At 44.6% G+C, this 22,731-nt stretch overlaps 1 protein-coding gene across 1 annotated transcript in view; it reads left to right on the top strand.

Moving 5' to 3' along the window:
* The first annotated feature begins 3,129 nt into the window (after nt 1-3,129).
* The window catches only part of MIGA2 (mitoguardin 2), a 38,941-nt gene continuing 19,339 nt past the window's right edge, over nt 3,130-22,731 (top strand). Inside the window, exons 1-4 of the mRNA XM_054998085.1 lie at nt 3,130-3,207; nt 12,899-13,130; nt 14,404-14,614; nt 15,099-15,211. Coding sequence (XP_054854060.1) covers nt 13,035-13,130; nt 14,404-14,614; nt 15,099-15,211 — 420 coding nt within the window. The 5' untranslated portion in view covers nt 3,130-3,207; nt 12,899-13,034. The remainder of the gene's footprint in view (nt 3,208-12,898; nt 13,131-14,403; nt 14,615-15,098; nt 15,212-22,731) is intronic.

The following is a 22,731-nucleotide window of genomic DNA, read 5'->3' as shown; positions in this document are numbered from 1 at the left end:
GCGCTAGATATCGCATCCCAGCTGAGCTCTCCCCTCCACAAACACTGCCCTTCCCAGGCCCCGTCTCGAAATTTCAAGCAGTTTCTCAACCCAGAATCGGTAACCTTACCTCACCCACATAATGGTCTACCCAGATAACAACAGCAACATTCAGTTTATATACTGCCCTTCAAGTCAACACCCACTCATAGTGGTTTACAAAGTGTGCTATCCTCACAACAATTGCCCTGTGAAGTGGGTGGGCTGAGAGAGCTCTGAGAGAGCTGTGACTGACCTAAGGTCACTCAGCTGGCTTCAAGCAAAGGAGTGGGAAATCAAACCCAGTTCTCCAGATTATATTAGATCAGGTTCATTCATCCTTTTGTACCATTTTAGACAGTCTGTTTTAGATTGTAAGCCCCTTAGGGGCCGAGGCGGCTTCTACTTTTCTCTGTGAAACTCTGTGGATCACTGTGGAAGTAAATGGCATCATAATAATCTTTTATTTGCAATGATTTATTAAAGTTATGTAACACACAAAGGTGAAATAACAAAAGACACGGGAGAGATTCTGAGATTATACATCAAAGTCAAATTTTCATAATTGGAACGCTTCCATATGTAACTAGGCTGAAGGCAAATTAGATAGATACTGGTGGAAGGGATAACGTAGTGGGGAAAACAAGGAAGGGGAAACAATGTGGCGATTCCAGCCCATGTCCCCCAAATCTATCCAGATTCCATAAACTGCAGGGTAATTTTCTTTCCCCTCTTTTTCCCCTCAGCTGCTCTTAACTTTCTGTGCCTCCAGCTGTGGCGCATGCTCAGGATTGGGGATAATAATAATAACAATAACATTCGATTTATATACTGCCCTTCAGGACAACTTAATGCCCACTCAGAGCGGTTTACATTATAATGTCATTATTATCCCCACAACAAAACACCCTGTGAGGTGGGTGGGGCTGAGAGAGCTCTGAAGAGCTGTGACTGACCCAAGGTCACCCAGCTGGCTTCAAGTGGAGAAGTGGGGAATCAAACCTGGCTCTCCACATTAGAATCCCGCACTCTTAACCACTACACCAAACTGGCTCTGGATGTGTTTAATTTACCAAGTCATATTTTTTTGTATACCTGGGGGGTCCTCAAAGTATGTGAAAACATCCATATTCTCTATAGGTGGCTTGATTTCCCTTTTTACAATACTTTATATATATATATATATATATAAATATATGTAAATATATATATTTGCAATACTAGATAGAGAGATAGAGAGAGAGATAGCCTTACTGAATGTAGGGCCTGATGTAGGGCCTGATGTGCAATCCTATGCAGCGTTGCTCCAGTCTAAGGCCATTGAAACCAGTTTAAATTGGATAGGACTGCACTATTAGGACATGCGTAGATATTTGTGTATGCATGGGTTTGTGTGGGTGCATGCCCTCAAGCAGACTGGTCTGGTTTTGAGCTGACAAATAAAATGAAGGGATGCCCCATACCTGCAAAAGGGTATCAAACGCCTCTGTTTGTTTATGTAAAAAATTTCTCACCTTTCTGCTAAAATGCTTTCAAGGCTGCTAAGGTAAACAATTACAAATAGGAACTGAATTAACAAGAAGGCAAAAGAGTAGTGCAATTAAAACCCAGCAAGTAGTCGTCAATAGCAGCAAGAGATACTGAAACAGCTTTTGTGTTACTTGCTGGAGAGTAATAATCGTGCTGTCGCTGTATGTGTTTGCAATCCAGCTAGTCCATAAGAAGTACAAACCCAATCCATTATGAGGTAGAACATTATGTTAAATACTATTGAAGGATGAAAAGCAGGATATAGATTTTTAAATGTATCAATATGTTTTTGCATTGTTTTTCAATGTTCACCTTAACCAACACTGTAGACTATAAATAACTAAATCAAACTAATATTTTTCAAATTAATAAAAAGAAAACTAGTTGTTAAAACATACCCTGCTTTCAAAAGCCAATGCAGTGCTACTTAAATAGTTTATTTTTAAAACTGGAGATACTCTGAGATTGTTCCTGGCCTTTAGCATGCAAATCATGTGCTTTACTGCTGTGGCCAACTGCAGGGTTAGGAAATTCCTGGAGATTTCGGGGTGGAGTCTGGAGAGGGCAGGGTTTGGGGAGGAACCTCAACCGGTACAATGCCATAAAGTCCACCCTCCAAAGCAACCATTTTCTTCAGGGGAATTGATCTATGAGGCCAGCAGATCAGTTGTAACTCTAGATGGCAAGGCTTCCCCTGGAGGTTGGCAACTCCAATACGCTTGACCAAAAATTAAGCGTGTTAATTATATTTGTTGATTATTAATTGTATCCCATTTTCATCTAGAAATTAGCTCCCAAAGAGGATCGTAGTAATTATAGGTATATGTGTGTTGCATATATTTAATTACTATGAATCTCTTTAATTTAGTTCAGTGATGTTTCTGTATTTAATATATGACGTATATATTAAAATTATTAAATAGTAAAGAGTCCAGTAGCACCTTTAAGACTAACCAACTTTATTGTAGCATAAGCTTTTGAGAACCACAGCTCTCTTTGTCAGATGCATTTGACGAAGAGAGCTGTGATTCTCGAAAGCTTGTGCTACAATAAAGTTGGTTAGTCTTAAAGGTGCTACTGGACTCTTTACTATTTTGCAACTACAGACTAACATGGCTAACTCTTCCGGATCTATCAAAATTATAGGGAGCCTCATGGCTGTGATACGGTATAATAAAATACATGAATGTTTTAAAAAATGAAAAGAGGAATTAAAATGATGCTGGAGAGAAAAGGGCTTTCTCAAGGAGAGGAGGGTCCAGGCAGTATGGAAGGTTGCCTTGCCTCCAGTTTCTCCCCTGTTACGAGCCTCTGATTTCTCACCAAAGTAGGGGAGTCGTTGCCCCTTTAAGAGAAGTCACGCCCCCTCCCACTGGCTTCTATCAGCCAGAGCCAATCCGTTCTGAAGAACCCGCCCCCTTTACCTCTGTAAGGGAAAAGAGAACGCCCCGTGGTCGCTCAACCACACTAGATTTTGTTGCGGCAAGTTGGTGCCAAAGAGGCTTACGCGACTGTTTTAATTGGTTGAGGAGGCTGGCAATCGGAAGTCTGGCCATGACACCCCGCCCGCCCTTGGCAGCAGTCCGGTTAGGCTGCAATACGGAGTTCGAGCCGGAAAGGAGACGCTGCCCTTCCGAAGCCATGGAGCACGGATGCGCGGTGAGAGCGGCTTCCCTCCTCCTGTGACGAGGGTGGTATGATCCGGGATGGTTAGAGCAGGCGTGCGTTGGCCTGTTCCATGAATGGGGTTGGGGGGGGTGATTCCCGGTTAAATTTCCGCAAAAGAAGAGTAATCTTTGGGTAGGTGCTTTGGACAATTGCTCAGCTGAAAAATACACAGTCTGGGGTCCAGTTGCCCTTTGCCCGGGGAAGGGTTTGTGGAAGAGAGAGAGCTGCCCAATATTTTAGCGCTTATAGCTCTGTGATCTTGTCCGGTCTGGGGTAGGCGTCCTATGCTCGGGCAGACGGAGCTGTCAGGTATCTTCATACCTGCACGATAAGCTGTCATAAGCCATCTTTCAATGTTTTCTCCTCTCCCCGCCGCTGCACAATTAAATCTATCAACAACTCTTAGCTGCGATAGCTAAATGGATCCTCCTGCGCCAGAGATGGTCTACCTTGGAATACTGAGTGCTGTTAAGGACGGGTCACGGGAAGATTGTGACCTTGCTGCCTTACCATATGCTGATGGTTGAGAGGAATTTTAAAAGGTGTTAGGCAGGTGCCTGGTAATCAGATCTGTTATCTGCTGTTAGCCATAATTAGATGGAACCTCCAAGTTTAGAGGCAGCCTATCTCTGAATACTAGCTGTTGGGGGTCGAAGAACAGGGGAGGCTGTTGCCTTGCAACCACGATTTGCGGTAATGAGTTGTGGTTTGTAAAGAGGATTAGAGACATTCATAGAGAATTGGTCTGTTAATGGTGACTGACTCTGAACCTGAAGGTTTAGTTAAGCTATTACAGGCAGTATAAGATCCAGTGTGATGTAGCGGTTAGAGTGTCCAATTAGGTTCTGGAAGGCCCAGGTTCAGATCTCCAGTCTGCTGTGTAAGTTTACGGGGCGACCTTGGACCCGTCGCTCTCCCTCTGCTTGAAATACCTCACAGGGTTGTTGTAAGGATAAAATGAGAGGGAACCATGTTCATCATTTCCCTGAGCTCCTTGGACAAATGTTCTGGATGGAGAGAGAGGCTGATTCCGCACACGTTGGATAATGCACTTTCAATGCACTTTAGCTATCGTTTGGAAGTGGGTTTTTTGTTTCACACTCGAAAAATTCAGTTCCAAATGATCTCTTAAAGAGGATTGGAAGTGCATTATCCAACGTGTGTGGAATCAGCCAGTATCTTCCTTTCAACCACTGTATCAGGAGGAGAAACAACCACTGTGGCCAACCAACCAACCTTTGCTCTGATCCAGGCGAGCTCTCTTAATTATTGCTTTTAATAATAATAGGCCTGAGATGTTTTCTAGAGTTCATCCTCTTATAGTTCACTTGCTCTTTTTAAGCAGGTTGATATTCGCAAGGGACCGTGCATAATACTCCCCCATCTGATCCGTCAGGGCTCTTTTTCTCCTTTTGTGCCTGGTGGGCATCTCGGAAGCCACTGAGGATCCAGAATGCTAGGCTGTTTCCTGGGAGGTCAAACTACCCTTGATCTTGATGTGTGCTTTCAGGCCATCTACCACCTCACCAACTGGAATAACCTGATTTTTAACAGTTTTCTGTGTCGGGGTCAGTATATTGGGACGCTTTTTAGATCCCATGGCAGCCAATTGCTCTCAGTCGGTGTGCTTGAGCTTAAGAATATAAAGCTTGGTTTGCTGGATCAGACCCAAGGTCTACCTTGCCCAGCATTCTGTGTCCTCTGGGAATATCCACAAAGGCAAAGTGCAAGCTCCCCAGGGAGTCTGGACTGCGGCTTTCCCTGATCCAGACGCCTGCGATCCTTTGCTGTTGGAGATTGAAGTGAGGACTGCCTAAAAAGCACATGCTTAGCACTAAACTATGGTCCTCCTCTGTCGAGCAGTATGTGGGCAACACTGTTTTAATAATCCCTGCAGCAGGTACCTATTTAGATTGGTATTATTTGACTCCTCATGCAGTAGTTACCAGCAAATACAATATTAAGAAGTTGCTGACTTCTTTATATTTGGCATGGTATGGAAGGCCAGTTGAAGATATGTTGTCTCATGGATGCTCATCCCCTGCAAAAAGCTCAGCTTGGATCCATCTGACATCAGTACAGGCCCAATAAGGGAAGGTTACTTAGCTCCTGTGTTGCTGAGGGCTGGCAAAAATCTGAATCTCTGCTCTACATCGGCACCCTCTGTATTGCACCCATCCCAAGCAGTCTCTTCGGTGTTTGATTGCAGAATGGTCCTAATTTGGGAGGGGGGGGGGATCCATCAGTTGAACAAGATCCAGGTGTGATGGAGAGGTGCCTGGATATTTCCTCCTTTTCCTCTGATTGGCCTGTCTGTAACAGCAAGCCTATAAAAATAAGGTGTAAAGCACACCATGCTTTAGTGCTTACCGTTTAATTATTTGAGTGTTTAATGGTTTATTTGCTGCATTGCAAAAAACCGTATATGTTTGCAAAGAGGCAGTGTCTAAATATTTTAAATATGTAAATGGTAGGGAACCATGGTGATTTTGCAGGCATGGCAATCGGTCCAGTTAATAAATAAATATTAATAAAGCTTAATAAAATATTCTTAATTGCTGTACATTCTGTACGAAGAGATGAGAGACAAAAAGGAGGAGAATCGGGAGGGGGAAGAGGAAAACCAAGGACGCTTTGCAACAAATGCTCAGTTTCTTGTCCTATGAGGAAGCATAAACCTTAAGAGCGGGGCTTTTTTCTGCTGGAACGCGGTGGAACGGAGTTCCGGCACCTCTTGAAAATGGTCACATGGCCGGTGGCCCCACCCCTTGATCTCCAGACAGAGGGGAGTTTAGATCGCCCTACTCACCACCCCTCTGTCTGGAGATCAGGGGGTGGGGCTACTGGCCATGTGACCATTTTCACTGAGGGCGATTTAAACTTTAAAAAACTCCCCCATTGTTCCAGCTGACCCAAAGTGACGTCATTGTGCGGTCCTGAGTTCCACCACCTCTTTTCCCAGAAAAAAGCCTTGCTTAGGAGAGGGCTGTGTGGCTCAGTGGTAGAGCATCTGCTCAGCATAACATTTAACATTAGACAGCTTCATGTGAGCATCCCGCAACTTGACTTGGTGAGTGTACCACGGATTCCTTTTCTGAGCCGAGTTACTTTGAAGTGGAGTTTGCCACAGGGAAGTTTTGTCTACCGGCAGTTTAGAAGCGCTGCAGACTCTGGTTTACATTGGAGCAGTCTGGGTAGTCAGGCTTTCCGGTTAGCGTACAGGAGACTTAAGCCTGGAAGGGAGTAAAGCAGTATCTCGACTGAGTTCTTCCTGTAACAATCAAGACATTTTGCCTCCTTTTGTAACTGCCATTGAAAGAAACATGAAAAAGGAGAGAGAACTCTTTGCAGAGAGAACATTGCTTAATGGTTCCGCAGGAGAGATAAAGAATGCAAAATAGTTACGTGCAATGTCCAGTGAGAAAAGAAAGAAGAAACCAATGACGAAAGACCTGGGGGGCTGCCTCGGTCACCTTTCTGTCTATGATGCACTGTAGGGCAAGCGGTGTGGGGAAATCTCTGGGGAGTAGTGGAAGACCCTGCCTTATCAGTTTTTTTAAAAAAATGTTATTTTCTGTTTTTAATTCAATCAAACAGTACAAACTAACACGCATAACTGTAAAACAATGTGTAACAACACTAATTTACATTATACAATAAAGATATCTGGCACAGCACAAAAAACTGAGATACCCACTTTGTATTACAACAGTTTGCGACTAATATATACAATTCAAAGGATAGACAAAATTGTATGAATCACAGGATCAGGTAACTGCGTTTGATCTGAAGCTAGTATGTAATTGAGGTATGAAAGCAACATGTTAGCAAAAGTAGATTGGAACTGAGAACTGTCTAAAGATTGAAGGTGGTCAGCTAGCTTTTCCATTATAAAGAAGTCCCATATTTTATTATACCATACCGTTAAAGGAGGCAAAATGGTCTTTTTCCATGAGGATGCTATTATCACTTTGGCTGCTGCCAGCAGAAACCTGATTAGATCTTTTCTAATTTTGCCTTACCAGTTTTTTAATAGTCTGCTTCTGTTTTTATGGATTGTTTTTATGCTTGTGTGTTATACTGTGGCTTTTAATTGTAAGCCTCCTCAAGCAGGACTCTGAAGAAATGGCCTAGAAACCTTCTAAATAAATAACTTGTATGTGGATGTAAGACCACCCCCTCTTTTTTGGATGGCATGTCTTGAATAAAGTCTAGTCTTGCATTTGAGTAAGAACCATATATAACCCACTGTGATGGAGGGTCAGTCACACAAAACATTACAAAACCACGTAAGTTCCTTTTCCAGAAAAACAGTTTTCGAACTTGGAGTCTGTTGGCTGAGCCCCACCAAGAACCCATCAGAAGATACTAGACTCCAACAATGGGCTCTTATATTTAACCACACAGTCAGTCTGTATGCATAAATAAAGGCTGCATTAAGACCACAATTTTTTTGTGATGTGACTGAGGCCGTTTTCACACTACTAACCTGCTTCCATAACGCTGCGAAACGTTGTGCAAAAAATGCGGAAGGTAGTACCTTCTTGCGAGAGTTTTGCGCGACATTGCATAAAACTCTTGCGAGAAGACGCTATCTTCCGCATTTTTTGCGCAACATTTCGCAACGTTATGGAAGCAGGTTAGTAGTGTGAAAACGGCCTGAGTGTCAAATCCTGGACTCGTGCCTCCCTCCCTTTTTCGTCTCACCTCGTGCACAGTCAGAGCCTAATTGAAGACTTCCAATTTCATGAAGTTGATCAAACTCCAGTTTGTTGTAATGTCTGAATACAGGTGTCTAACGTTTGGGGGTCTGTTCCTTTCTCACTAACTGAATGGAAACCATGGTTTAAGCCAGGTTTAGAATCCTGCTTGCTTGGAAAGAAACCAGTCCCAGCATGCCAAGAGCCCTGCAAACTGGGTTTGGAGCAAAGACCTCCTAAAGCAGGAAATCTTTCAGTAGTTTCTATATACAAGACATGGAGGATGCAAACCTAGGAATAAATCAGAATTTCAAGCTGTCGTGTTATGAATTGCAGTGTGCTCATGATGTCAGAACAGAGGCACAGTGTAGAGACAAGCCATTAAGTTGCCGGGAGGAGATTGGGGGGTGGGGGACCCAAGTTCAAGTCTATATGGGGCCATGGAGTTGACTGGGTAACCCCGGACAAGTCATTCTCTCTCAGTCTAACCTACTTCACAGTGTTGTTGTGAGGTTAAAAGTAGCAGAGGGGAGAATGACCTATGCTGCCTTGAGCAACTTGGGTAAAAAAAAAAAGATAAATAAGAAATACTTGTATACGTGTTAAAACGTCTAAAAGATAACAGCGTCATCTGTTTGCTGTCTTCTTTAGCACCTTCCCCTCTCTTTAGTTCATCTTTTCTTCTCTCCCTCTATTAATGCTGGAGATATTCTGCAGAATTAGGATGGGATGATTATAAGACGATGGTATTCGTTCTGAAAAATTTGTGAAATACTGGTATTTAAAAAAAAAGTTTTTCAAGTTATACAGCCGTTTGTTTCATGGGTCACAAAAGGTGGTACAGCTGGAACAAAGCTGGACATTTTACCTGTATATCTGCAGCAATCTTGGAACAGTATGTGCATGCCCAGCAACTCCAGTCCCAAATTCCTAAATTCAGGATTGGTAGATTTCTATCAAATAGCTGGTTTTAGCTGTTCTTAAATCAACTTTAGCCTATAACAAATGAAGATCACATTGGTAATGGATCAACTGTACATCTGTAATATTATTATTTATTATGTCATTTATAGTCTACCTTTCTCACTGAGACTCAAGGTGGATTACGTAGTGTGAGATTAGTACAATCAGCATCAAGGACATTTCCATATAGTGTCAAGGATATTTCTATAAACAATGTCATAGGATTTTTCAAAGACATAGCATTAGCAAGGATCCGATACAGAGTTGAAGAATTGCTGAAAACAGAACATAATCAATTCTAAGACTGACTTTAGATAACATGAAGCACAGGTGGTATATAGGAGTACATATTCAAAGCAACAAATAATATGCAAGGCAACATAGTAGTGAAGTTTATGGTCCCTAACTCATTAGTGAAGCATCTGAGACCCTCTCCCTACAACACAGCCCTCCTATCTGAGTAAAAAGCCTTTTTGAATAATTCGGTTTTGCATCGTTTGCGGAAAGCCAGTAGTGTGGGAGCTCTCCTGACCTCCTCATGCAGGCCGTTCCACAGGGTAGGGGCCACCACAGAGAAGGCCTGTGTACGGGCTACTGTTGATTTCACCCATGTGCAGGTTGGCACCTGCAAGAGACCCTGTTCTGATGAACAAAGCTGCTGTTGAGAGACATAGGGAGGGAGGCGGGCCAATGCCATGAAGAGCTTTATATGTAATAACCAATACCTTGATTTGAGCACGGTAACTGATAGGTAGCCAATGGAGTGACTGTAGGATGGGAAAATAGTAAAGAGTCCAGTAGCACCTTTAAGACTAACCAACTTTATTGTAGCATAAGCTTTCGAGAACCACAGCTCTCTTGCATCTGACTAAGAGAGCTGTGGTTCTCAAAAGATACTCCAATAAAGTTGGTTAGTCTTAAAGGTGCTAGTGGACTCTACTATTTTGGACTCTACTACTACAGACTAACATGGCTAACTCCTCTGGAGGTAGGATAGGAGTGATGTTCATGCTCCTGCTCGCTTCTGCTAACAGTCAAGCTGCAGCATTTTGCACCAATTGGAGTCTGCTAGTTAACTTAGATGGGAGACCTATGTATAGAGCATTACAATAGTCAAGCCTTGATGTTACCATAGCATGGATCCAGGTGGCCAGGCTGGCCATGTCAAGGTAAGAAGTCGTCTTCCAGGCTAGAGTGAGATTGTAGTAAGCATTTTTTGCAGCTGCCTTAACTTGTTTTTCTAGTAGTGCTGGATCCAGTATAACCCCAAGGCTCTTAACCGAGTCTGCAACTCTATCAAAAGTGGGGAGTAAATGTCCTTCAAGATCTCTGCCTTCCCAACAAGCGTTACTTCAGTCTTGTCTGGGTTCAATTTCAATTTGTTATTTTTCAGCCATTTCACCATGGTTGTCAGGCATCGATCTTAGATTTCTACTGCATCCTGTGGGGACCTGGATAGCGAGATACAGAGTTGGGGGTCATCTGCATGTTCATGACATCCCACTCCATAGCTGCGAATGAGTTCTAAAGGTTTTACATAGAGGTTGAATAACGTGAGATAGTATGACCAGCTGATGTGAAAAATAGATCTTTTTATAACAAGCATTCTGTGTTGTCCAAGAAAACTGATTCAATTGAAATGTGGTGCTGGAGGAGAGTTTTGCGGATATCATGGATGGCCAAAAAGACCAATAAGTGGGTATTAGATCAAATCCTGAATTCTCCTTAGAAGCTAAAATGACAAAACTGAGGCTATCGTACTTTGGTCACATCATGGGAAGACAAGATTCTCTGGAAAAGTCAATAATGCTAGGAAAAGTGGAAGGCAGTAGGAAAAAAGGAAGACCTAAAACAAGATGGTTTGACTCAATAAAAGAAGCCACGTCCTCCAGTTTGCAGGATCTGAGCAAGTCTATTAATGATAGGGCGTTTTAGAGGTCTTTCATTCATAGGGTCGCCATAGATCGGAGGCGACTTGATGACACATAATACACACTCCTGCCATGGGGGGAGCGCATGCCCCCCCCACCGGTTCTGTAACCATATATAACTGGCCACCCTGTCCCCTGGGTTATTTAGGCTGAGTGGACGGTGCAATGTGTGTGGCTGTTTTTAAAATTTGTTTTAATTGATGTTTATATTGCTGCCAAATTTTATTCTATTTTATTGTGCATTTTAAAATGGAGAGAGCAGTATAAAAATGAAATAAGTAAATCATTGCAATGTTTTTTTCCCCCTTGAGAACCAAAGTTGTAATTTCCTGCTATCGTTGTTTGTATTCAGACAGGGTGGCCAGAAGTCAGCTGAAATTGTTTTGAGATGGAGCTAGAATCAGCGGCTGGCAGGATTAGGCACCTAACAGACTAGAAATTGCTGGGCCGTTCTAGTGCTTGGTAGCAGCCGAGGATGGAGAGCACCAGAGCCCTTTGTGGTGGGCCGCAAAGCAAGCAAGCCTCCTACTCCATGCCATCTGCTTCCAACAGACGATGAAAGGCCTCTGAATCAAGCTCTCATTACCCGGTAGGAGAATTACTAGGACAGGCGCTCGGACTCTTTCCTGCCCCTTTAAGATCTGCCAGCACCGCAGGGGTACAAGGAGTATGAGAAAATTGTGTGTCACTTCCTGCAAAATGGTAGGGGTGGGGTAGGAGAGGAGAGAGCTGTGATGAGGAGGAATGGGGCGGGGGGAAGAAAGCTAGGCAGGTGAGGTCAACGAATGCTCTTTGCCCAAGGGCCCATAAAAATCTGAAGCTGGCCCAGTTTGGGATTCAAGATGTGGCCTGCAAGGTGCAGTTTGCGGTCTCTGGTTTGGATCTCTGAAGATTAGAAAATAGAAAGAGTCCCCCCCGCCCCACACCACCACAACTGTTAATGTATAGACAGAGAATGGTGCAAAGCAGTATTTAATCTGGCAACCACACTGAGTTAGCACAAACCTTGATGGAGGGGCATTGATGCCATCCTATTGTGTGAGTCGATGCCCCTTCCTGCTTGCTTCTCCGTTGGACTAATGCAGGCCTTTATGCTAGTAGGCGTTTCAGAGTATTGAAGGGACATGGCTGCTTCTCACCAGATGACCAACCAGCCTGCACAAAAATCAAGAAATCCATACATCCTGAAAGCTAGTATGTCAGGGGGAAGGAATCTAGCCTACCCTCAGTGACATCCTGGTTTTCTACATGCAAAACTTAAATTTTTGTTAACGGAGCAGCATTCGAACGAACACAAGTAGTCTGAAGTAGTACAGTTCAGATACATCCTGGTTGAGTCCAGACTTCTGTGAGCGAAGTGTTCCTGGGTTGTTTCATTCTCTGCTCCTGCCTTTTTAGAGTTCATGTTCTTGCTGCTTTCTCCTTTAACAGGCAGTGTGGCAATACTGTGCTTTTTAGATCATCCCCTCTGGTGGGACAGAAAACAGGCTCTCCGTGGTCCAGTTAATATGGCAATGTTGTGTGCTTGTAATGTGGCACTAAATGACCAGTAGGAAAAATGAAACAGATACTCTCTGCGTTTCAGATTGTATTAGACACTGTTATTTCAGTTTGGCTATCCTCTTACTTCTATATGCTCTGATTGCATTATGTACAAAGATGATCCTCTGGTTGGCTGGCCTCCTATGTTCTAGGGTGGGATTGAGCCACGGTGGCTAAATGCAACCTCCAGGTTCAGAGGCAGGGGGGGGAGGCGAACACAAGACAGGGAGGGCTGTAGCCTTCATGTGCTGTTTATGAATTTTCCAAAAGTATCTGGCTGGCCGTTGTGGGAAACAGGATGCTGAAGATCATGTCCCTTGGGCATGATCCAGGACGGGTTTTTTGTTTGTTCGTGGTTTCTCCTTATAAATACGATCTCCTGTTTTTGCCATTATAATTGTCCTGCTATTTTAAAATAAATCATAATGCACCTTCTGGAATATATGTTATACGTAAGTGTGTGCCGTCCTGGTTCAAACAAGAGTGAATTGTACTAAATTTTTGCCCCTGCTTATCTTCCATTCTCTTCCCTCCCCCTTTACACAGCAAGGAAATTCTCTGATGGACACTGACGGTGGAATCCCAAGGCACACATTGAAACATAGTTGTATTTCATGCTGAACTTTGCTGAACAAGCGCCCTTCCGTTGAGCTCCTGCTGATGCCAAGAACCTCCCTCAAAAATGGCATTTCACAGAACTGAAGGAATGTCTATGATCCAAGCTCTGGCCATGACTGTAGCGGAGATACCCGTGTTTCTGTACACTACGTTTGGTCAGGTAAAAAGTACTTAATGGAGTAATATTTTGCATTTCTGTCTTCATAACTTTTAAAATAACTTTTTCTTTCTGGATTTTTTGTATAACAATAATAGAATGGTAACAACATTCTAAACGTTAAACTAGGTTCATGAGACGAGTAAAGAACATTTTTACAGGTGTTACTAATCAATAAAGACAAATGTCTACCTATTTCGTAGGTACAGAATAATCTTTGATAGGATGCTCCATGATAAAGTTTCAGAAAGGAAGCCATATTTCCATAAAAGAATGAATGGTAATTAGGATTCTCATAAGAAGCTATTTGGTCTGTCATTTTATCAGAAATTTTATCAGAAATTACCAGACCTTTGATATCCATTGTCTTATGGTGGGTGTACAGTCACTTTTCCATTTTTCAGCTATAGTCATCTTAGCTGCTCTTAGCATTATTGAGATAAGATCTATCCTATAGATAGGTACTTTAGTTTTGCGCCATAAGTTCAGTAGTATAGCTTCTGGTTTGCGACTTACTTGCATGGCCTATAATTTTTTCAATGATGTTAATAACCGAATCCCAATACATTTGAATCTTTGGGTACGTCCACCGGCAGTGTAAAAATGTGTCGGTTTGTCCACATAGTTTCTAGCATCTGGGATCTTGATTAATTCTACAGTAAAAAAGCTTGAATAGAGTTAGGTACCATCTTGTATAGATCTTAAAGGTTTGATGTTTACAGATCTGAAAGTGAGTCGATATCAACTGTATGTTTTATTTGTTAATTGTAATTTTGCTATGGCTAATTGCAATAAACTTACCACTACTTGTTGTAGAACAGGCAGTACCCTTTTGGTGGAGGCAGCTGTGTGTAATGCTTTGAAGGTGAAAATCAGAGCCTGTAAAAGGGGAGGCCTGTCGAGCCCCACCTTTGCTTTCCACGCCTGTCTCTTACCTAGCAAAGGGGAAAGGAAACCTATCTGCGTAAGGTTTTGGTTTTGTCAAACCCCCAATGCTTCCCATGTGGTAGAGTACATGCTTGCGTTCTCAGGGTTCTGGGTTAAGTTCCTGATATCTCCAGTAGCAGCACTAAGAGGGACCCATGGCTGAAACCCTGAGCGGTTGTAGATGGTCAAAGCCGGTAGTACCGGGCTAGGTCCGTCAATGGCTTAAGGCAACTTCATGCGTTCTTATATAGCGACTGGTTCCTGACTCGAGTCTGTTGCGCGGTGCAGTGTTGGAGTCATTCATGTTCTTTTCTTTCCCCTCCCTCCCAATATCCCTCTTTTTTTGAAGTCGGCTTTCTCTCAGCTAAGGCTCTCCCCGGGCCTACGGAAGGTGCTGTTTGCCACCGCTCTCGGGACGGTCGCCTTGGCCCTCGCAGCTCACCAGCTGAAGCGCCAGCGACGCCGGAAGAAACAGATTGCCCCGGAGAAGTCGGGTGCAAAGGCCGGGATGGTTCCAGTCCCCATCTTGCCGACAAGAAGAGTCCCTTCAGTGAAGAAAGGTTAGTTACGTCACCAAAAATATCCCACCAAGGGAAGAAATTCTATTGCGGTTGTTTGTGATGGTGGGTGTAAGCAGGACCTCGGTAAAAAGGTAATGGGGTGCAATGCATCTCTGTGAGTAAAGACAGACGGCATGCACCTCCAGGATCTTCTCTTCCAATCCGTAACTCAAGCCCAAGCCACCCACTGTTGGGGGTTGGAGGTCAAGTTTGGCTCCACCACAACAGGATCCTTATGAGAAACGATGAACAAACTGGAGACTTGTGAGGAATCACAGAAGGGGGGAATACAATTTCGATGCTTCTGACAAAGAGAGCTGTGGTTCTCGAAAGCTTACGCCTCAATAAAGTTGGTTAGTCTTAAAGGTGCTACTGGACTCTTGACTATTTTGCAACAGGTTTATTGGCATTCAGTGTGCCACAAGATCCTAAGATGCCACAACCACGCACCAGCTTTTTAACGAAGTCCCAATCCTCTTTGCAGGGTACTCCAGCAGACGAGTGCAGAGCCCCAGCAGCAAGAGCAACGACACGCTCAGTGGCATCTCCTCCATCGAGCCCAGCAAGCATTCCAGCTCCTCCCACAGCCTGGCCTCGGTAAGAGACCTTTCTTGCGCACCCTTTTGGGACGTGACTCGGGCAAGCATAACCCGCGTAGCGTGGATTACAGCACTAGGCTAGGGCTGGAGAGAACCTGTTTCAAATTCCTACTTAGCCATGAAGCTCACGGGGTTGTGGGCCAGTCACACTCTCTTACCTAACCGACAGGGCTTTTTTTCAGCAGGAACGCGATGGAACAGAGTTCCAGCACCTCTTAAAAATGGTCACATGGCTGGAGGCCCCGCCCCCTGATCTCCAGACAGAGGGGAGTTGAGATTACCCTCCGCACCGCTGGAGCGGCGCGGAGGACAATCTAAACTCCCCCCTGACTGGAGATCAGGGGGCGGGGCCTCCAGCCATGTGACCATTTTCGCCGAGGGCAGTTTAAACTTTAAAAAATCCCCCCCTTGTTCCAGCTGACCCAAAGTGACATCATTGTGCGGTCTTGAGTTCCACCACCTCTTTTCCCAGAAAAAAACCCCTGCTAACCGACATTAGAGGATTCTTATGAGGAAGTAGGAGAGACACCCCCCCACTTAGGGTTGCCAACCTCCAGGTGGTGGCTTGAGATCTCCTGGAATTGCAACTGATCTCCAGCCCATAGAGACTGGTTCCCCTGGAGACGATGGTTGCTTTGGAGGGTGAAATCTCTGACATTTTACCCTGTTGAGGTCCCTCCCCTCATGAAACCACGTCCTCTCCAGGCTCCACCCCCCAAATTTCCAGGAATTTCCCAACCTGAAGCTGGTAACTCTACAAGCTGACAGCTTCCTTGCTAATGTTATAGAGCACAAACATAAAGGGTGGGAGAGTATACAAGTTTCAATGAAACATTTGTGTTCTTGTAATGCTAGGTGGGAACAGTACTGCATTAGAAAAAAAGTGGGGGTGGATCAGCCCTGCATAACTATCCCATCATTTACCTGTTAAGGGATTTTTAGAAGTATATAATTTTAATTCTTAGTCTCTTATAAGCTTAACCCCCTGGAAAGGGCATAATGGAAGTGAGTCTTGCTTGTCTAATTTCAAATACCCTTTCACTTTATTCTTCTTCTCTAGAAATTGCAAGGTAGGTCAAGATTCTCCAATGAACTTTCTCTTTTATTTGCCACATTTCCTGCCTTGGTTTGAATAAGATCTAGAGTCTTGGTTAGGGGTCGCCCTAAATTGGGATATGGGGAGAAATCCCTTCATGTTACCCTAGAAGGAAAGTTTGTGCTTTATTTCTTAAGCTTTGCGGAGGACCGGCTGCAATTGCTTAGGGGCGAGAAGGAAACATTGTGTGTATGCCCAGAGGTACATGACTTCTATTAAGAGCTGCCTCTTTAAAAAGAAAGCATGATTTTAGATGGGAGTGGTGCTTAATGATAATAATGGGAAGAGGTGGGGCGTGGTTACAAGCTCAACTGCAAGAGGCTTTTTTCCTTCTTGTTCGGCAGAAAGATCTGGAACTACTAACCAAGCCACTGTGGGGTAGCGATTAGGCTCATTTGGCTTATGGCGTGCCGCTGGGCTAGTCACTCAGCCTGTTTTGTAAGCGTTTGTTACGAAGATGAGAAAAGAGAACCATTTGTGCCCCTCGAGCTTGTTGGGGGAAAGATGGGAGGAAATCAATAGGACTTAGTGAGGATTGGGTTAATTGTACTAACTACTCTGGCCCAGAAGACACCCCTGTTAAATCTAATGATCAAGAACCACCCCCACCCCACCCACCCCAAAAAAGATTCTGTTTGATTTTGCTCTCTCTGCTGGACTGATGAGTTTCCTTCCTTCCTAATTTGCCAATGTTCCCAGCTTCCATGTGCCTCCCTGATAATCAGTGAAATATGCAGACTTTCTCCGGCCCTTTTTGTGCCTTTAGAACAGTAGCCTGATGGGGTGGGGCCCATTTTATTGTTTCAAGCTGCTTGGGGGAATTGGGGAAGTGACCCAGGGCTTACCTTGCATCTATCCTTGAATTACAAAAGAACAGAGATGGAGATTGTGGTTGGACTGACCTGAAAGACCTTCTAAACTTTGTCGAGACAGCTGCCTCTCCCAGCGGCAGATAGATGACTCTGGAATGAGGTTTTGACCTGAAGTTGGAAGAATCTCCCCCTGGGTAAAGTACACTGGGTGGTTTGTAGATCCATCTGGGTTGCTATTGGCCAGGTGGAGCAAAGTGGTCAGGAGTTCCCTTTTCGATCAAGTGCTCCCGGGCAGCTAAAATGGGAGGAAGAGGGTCTGTCCCTGTCCCCAAATCGGACATCGAGGAATCCACAGAATCCACCAGCAGTCAGTTTTTAGAACGGCTTCTTGAAAGTTATGACGTAAGCAATTCATTTTGGTTATCAGTCGGGGTTGGGGGGAGCCAAAATGTCATCTTGCTTCCTTAAGAAATTTGATTTCTTCTGTAGCACAGCTGGCGTTTGAGTCTGAGGTCCTTTTCCTCCTAGATTTTTTGGAAAAGATGAATATTGTGTGGTGATGCATTGGAGAAATAATCCAAACATATCAGTAGCATAATGTTTCACTGCATTTATATCCTGCTTTCTTCCATTTTAGAATTAGAAAGCGATTGTAGGAAGCTCCTCATCCGGGCAGTGACCAGTCCTAGATCTGGTTAGTTCAGCATGGGAAGGGGGCGTCTTAAGTTCCCTTTCAATTTTACCATGGCGAGCCAGCTGTGATCGGTGAGGAGCTGCTATTGCGTGCACTCTTTTCCTAATACTCAGAAGTAAGACCCCTGGAGATGAGTGGATTTACTCTTAAGTAAGCATGCATGGGATTTCATATAATGCCTTTATGCAAGTACCAACCCAATCAGAAGATGAAGTAGTGAGCAAGTTCTCAGGTTCCCTGGAGGAGCTAGCTATGAGCCAAAAAGCAAATCAGTGTGGGGCGGGGGAGAGAGTTGCAACTGATAATGCTGGCCCTGGCTGAAACACACACCTCTGCAGATTGCAGCACTTCGCAGGTGGAATGTAGCAAGTATTGCGCAAAACTAATTACATTGAGCTCTGTTAGCTGTAAGAAAGCTGAGAAAGGCGACTATGAATGACTGGATCCTGCCTCTTTTGAAATGAACAAACCCTAGAAACTATTTTGATCTCCTAGACGCTAGTTCCTGATAAGGCAGAGAGCAGATGTCATGGTCTCTATTAACAAAGCTGGAGATTAAATTTTGGTGGTGAACTCGGAATAGATTCATTAAAAGCCAAACTGGCAGTGTAACATAGTGGTTGGAGGGCATGTTTTTGGCTAAGCAAACCCCTTTCTTGTAAGGGGAATACCCATGAGTGAGTTTCTTTGGTGGGCTGCCCAGTCACTTCCATTCTGTTCCTTTGTGCACTTTCTCAGAAGTAAGTTCTGATGTGCATGGGATACCATCCTTAGAAAATATAGCAAAAATATAATCTGCAGCTCAGTTTGCTATTGCTTTCATGGTGGGGTTTGTTTGGCCCTGATCCTATGTGCGTTTACTCAGAAGTAAATCCTCCTGCATTTGGTGGGTCCTTCTCCTTGGGATTTCCAGAGAAGTACTTGTGTTAATCAGGCACAGCCGACATAAATGGAAGTATAAAGGCACCTTAAAAACAAACAGGATTTTATCCTAGCAGAAGTTTTTGTAGACTGAGAGCCAAGCTACAAGTGACGCCTTACACAGGTTGAACACTTGTCAGCTTCCCTCAAGCTTTGATGGGAAATGTAGGCGTCCTGGTTGTACAACTTGGCTCTCCATTACAGCTGCAAGACCAGGATGCCTACATTTCCCATCAAAACTTGAGGGAAGCTGACAAGTGTCCAGTCTGTATCAGGCATCACTTGTAGCTTGGCTCTGAGAAGTGGTCTGTGGTCTGTTCATAGAATTACAGCCTTTGAAGGGGGGTGTCCCCCTGAGATTGGTGAAGTGGTTTTCGTTCCAATCAAACTGAGCAGAGAGCTTTAATCTCTGACAGGTTACCGCTTGAAACATTCCTGTTGAGGTACATGGGGCATTCAGCCAGCTTCTGCCCTAAATCAATTTTTGAAGAAGGATACCATGGCCAGTTCCTGACTATATGGCTAGCAAGCTGGGTCATATTAACAACTATTAATGACGTCTCTGTCTCCTTGTTCTTAGCCTTCTTGGACTATGAGGTCCCTTCCAACCCTATGATTCTGATTCTATGTGCTGGAAAAGCAGGAGGCAGTTTGTTTATGAGTGTAAGTGCAGATCTTTCTCCTTCAGAAAGTTCTGGTTCCTGGAGGCAGCTAGGGCTGATTCGCACGTTACATGGTTTTGCCTCCAAGAGTTACTTATTCTGAATGGGGCTCTGCAGTCCATCTCAAGTAGCTGGCAAATACACCTGCAAGTATGCCTGTATGAGCAAGCCTGGCTGCAGGTTTTTGGAGACTTTGGCACGAGGCATTCCCCTGGGCCCGTTCCAGGCGTGGTCCTGTGGTGATGCAGAGAGCACAGCAGGCAGGTGACTGGTGGCGGCAGCAGCTTGGGGCTATTGTTGCTGCTTTCTTGGTGGCCCAGATGAAGGAGAAACAACTGTTGCCTTACTCACCTGTCCTACACCTCTGAGTGGCACCTGTTGCCTTCCTGCTTGGAGAAAGGAGAGTAAATATAGGCCAGTATTAGCAGCCCACTCTGCCTGCTGTTTGACTTTCTGGCGTGGAGGAAGAGGAGCAGTATGTGCTGCACAGAAGGGGGACGAGGACTGGGTGGGCTGATCCAGTCCTTGGAGAGGGACCAGTAGTAATGCCCAGAGAGAGGGGCAAGCTGTGATTGTTGTTGCTATGCGGTGAAGGATCTTCCAAGGCCTTGAGGTCTTGGCTGCCACCCAAAAAGGCTGATGCCAGAGCTGTGTATAATGCACATGTTCAACGAATTATCATTTTACCTTATAACATCGGCACTTAAAATATCTTAGGTATGTACAGGGTTTTTTTTAATTGTGAAGAGGTGTATGGACGTTAGGCAGAAATTAAAGGAACTTACCAGCTGTATGCTTACTGGTTTTAGGCATTGTGGAATGTTGACTGTAAATGTTTTACAGTCATGCTGGAATGTCTGATTTTTTTATCACGAAAGGGGCGCTTTTCTTGGAACTGTGCCAGAGTCTTCTCCCTGCCTTAGCTCCTCAAATTAAGAACTTTTGAGCAAAATCCAAAGTGTTGTTCTTAAACATCCTCCCAGGACACTGGAATTATTACCTGCTGTCCTCCCCACATCACCATATTCTCTGCTTTCAGTAGAACGTAATTTTGAGTAACACACATGGGATCAGGACAGACCAACCCGTTGTTATCTTGCCCTCACATGACCTTCCCATCTGATCAGCTTCAGTCTTTCACCCTTACGCATAGATAGGTCAATTGTGGCTATTAGCTTTGATGACGAAAGGGCGCCTCAATGTTCAGAAATAGAGCTGAGTAGCAGTATGGGGAGAAGGACGCAAACAGCAGTGGGGGTTATAATTTGAATTGGCTCTTTCTGGGCTTCTCCAAAGCATATCTAGTTGGCCATGGTGGGAAACAGCAGGGCTTTTTTTCAGGGGGAACGCAGGGGAACGGAGTTCTGGAACCTCTTGAAAATGGTCACATGGCTGGTGGCCCCGCCCCCTGATCTCCAGACAGAGGGGAGTTGAGATTGCCCTCCGCGCCGCCGAGCGGCGCAGAGGGCAATCTCAACTCCCCTCTGTCTGGAGATCAGGGGGCGGGGCCACCAGCCATGTGACCATTTTCAACAAGGGCAACCCACTGAGTTCCACCTCCTCTTTTCCCAGAAAAAAAGCCCTGGGAAACAGGATTCTGGATTATATTAGATGGACCTTTGGGGCTGATCCAACAGGTCTCTTCTTCTGTTCTCAGGCATATTGAGATCCACTATACCTGATCAGTGCTCTGTGCAAAGAGAGACAGCCTTGAATGTGTCTCTACAACGTGTGCATGGAGGGGGGAAGAGTCTCTTTGCAAACAAATCTTTGTTGAGGAAAGGTACTTAAAGGCAGGAAGTTTGCAAACCTGGATTACGACCATTGGGTCTGTGAAGAAGAATAAAGGCCTTTGCAGCAGTGTTGTGATGTTGAACTTTGAGATACTTTTTCGGTTTGGAACTGCGTGTTCCCAGTGTTAACGGGTTGCGCTTCTGCCCAAAGGCATGCCCGCCCTGGTTGCATGGTAACAGTTAGTTAACTTTTACAAGCACCTCCTTCTCGGCTGTTCATTTATTTCCTGGCCTGCTGTTCTGTCTCTTAAAACATCACTTTATATTGCAAGACATAAAGCAAAAATCATTGTTTAATAAAGAATCACATAGACTTAGCTGGATTGTGCTGGGATGCTCTCTCGGCAGGTTGACTAGCTTCCCGTTTCCATGGCATTCTAACTAAAGGGCTGGTAGGAGCTTAGAAGCGATTCTGAGCTTGTGTGTGTGTTTTACTACTGATGACACACATGAGATAGCTTTGATTTTCCTTGAGTTTCTCCCCTCTTTCTCCCCCTCCCATGTGCAGAACTTATTTTGAGTCACAACTGACATGGTGGAAATGGGCACAGGAGAAGCCAGGGAGTGGAATTAAGGAAAAGTTGATGGAGTTGCTGAGAACACAGGGGTGTGTATATATCCTGTCTCTAATTCTGGACCTTGGCATGCAGATTGTTAAATCCCAACACTGGGGTCAAGTACAGAGTAGGAGAACGTTTGTACTAAACCTGGGTCAGCCCTCAGGTTTGTGCAGAAATCCAAAACAGAAAACAAAATTACAGTAGGAAGAACTGAGATCTCATGACACTACAGTGCTAGACCTCAGCTGCTGTTTTGTGAGCACAAAAGGGAGGAGGAGCTGCTGCCTGAGCAAGGTAGGTAGTGCCAGTTCTGCAAGGCGAGGGAGGAAGAATATGAGCCATTAAGGCAGGAGAACAACACGGCAGGCAGGCAGGCTGACTACTAAGTGGGTGGACTGTAGAGCAGGCAAGAAGGATGGGACTTCCCCCACCCCCAACCACACACACACATCATGAATCTTGAAGGTCCCCTGCTTGTGTCCAAATGATTTTATACCAAGTGAAAGGGGTAGGTAGACTGCAATACTTTTAATTATTGCTTGTCACGGAACTGAAGCAGATAATGTTATTGAGCCTGTCCCTTCCTCACCCCTTCAGTAATAATTGCCTTTCATATTTTTTTAAGTAGCCTTGCATCTGTGCCTCTAACAAAGGGTTCCCCAGTGTGGTGCCCGCTGGCACCTTTCTTGAAAAGAAATCTGGCCCTCAAGTCATAGTTGACTTATAGTGACCCCTGGTGGGGTTTTCATAGCAAGAGACTAACAGAGGTGGTTTGCCGTTGCCTGCCTCTGCAACCTTGGTTTTTGTTGGAGGTCTCCCATCCAATTACTAACCTAGGCCAACCCCGCTTAGCTCCTGAGATCTGATGAGATTGGGCTCTCCAGGTCAGGGCGGCACCTTTCACAAATGTAGCAACGGGTCACGGTCGACCTCCGAAACAAGAAAAGATTCAGCTGTTAAGTTTTTGTGTCTCGGGTTGG

The sequence above is a fragment of the Eublepharis macularius genome, chromosome 14 (assembly GCF_028583425.1).
Source record: "Eublepharis macularius isolate TG4126 chromosome 14, MPM_Emac_v1.0, whole genome shotgun sequence".
In the NCBI taxonomy this organism is placed as follows: Eukaryota; Metazoa; Chordata; class Lepidosauria; order Squamata; family Eublepharidae; genus Eublepharis; species Eublepharis macularius.
The sequence above is the reverse complement of the archived record's forward strand: the minus strand, read 5'-3'. Positions and strand labels throughout refer to the sequence as shown.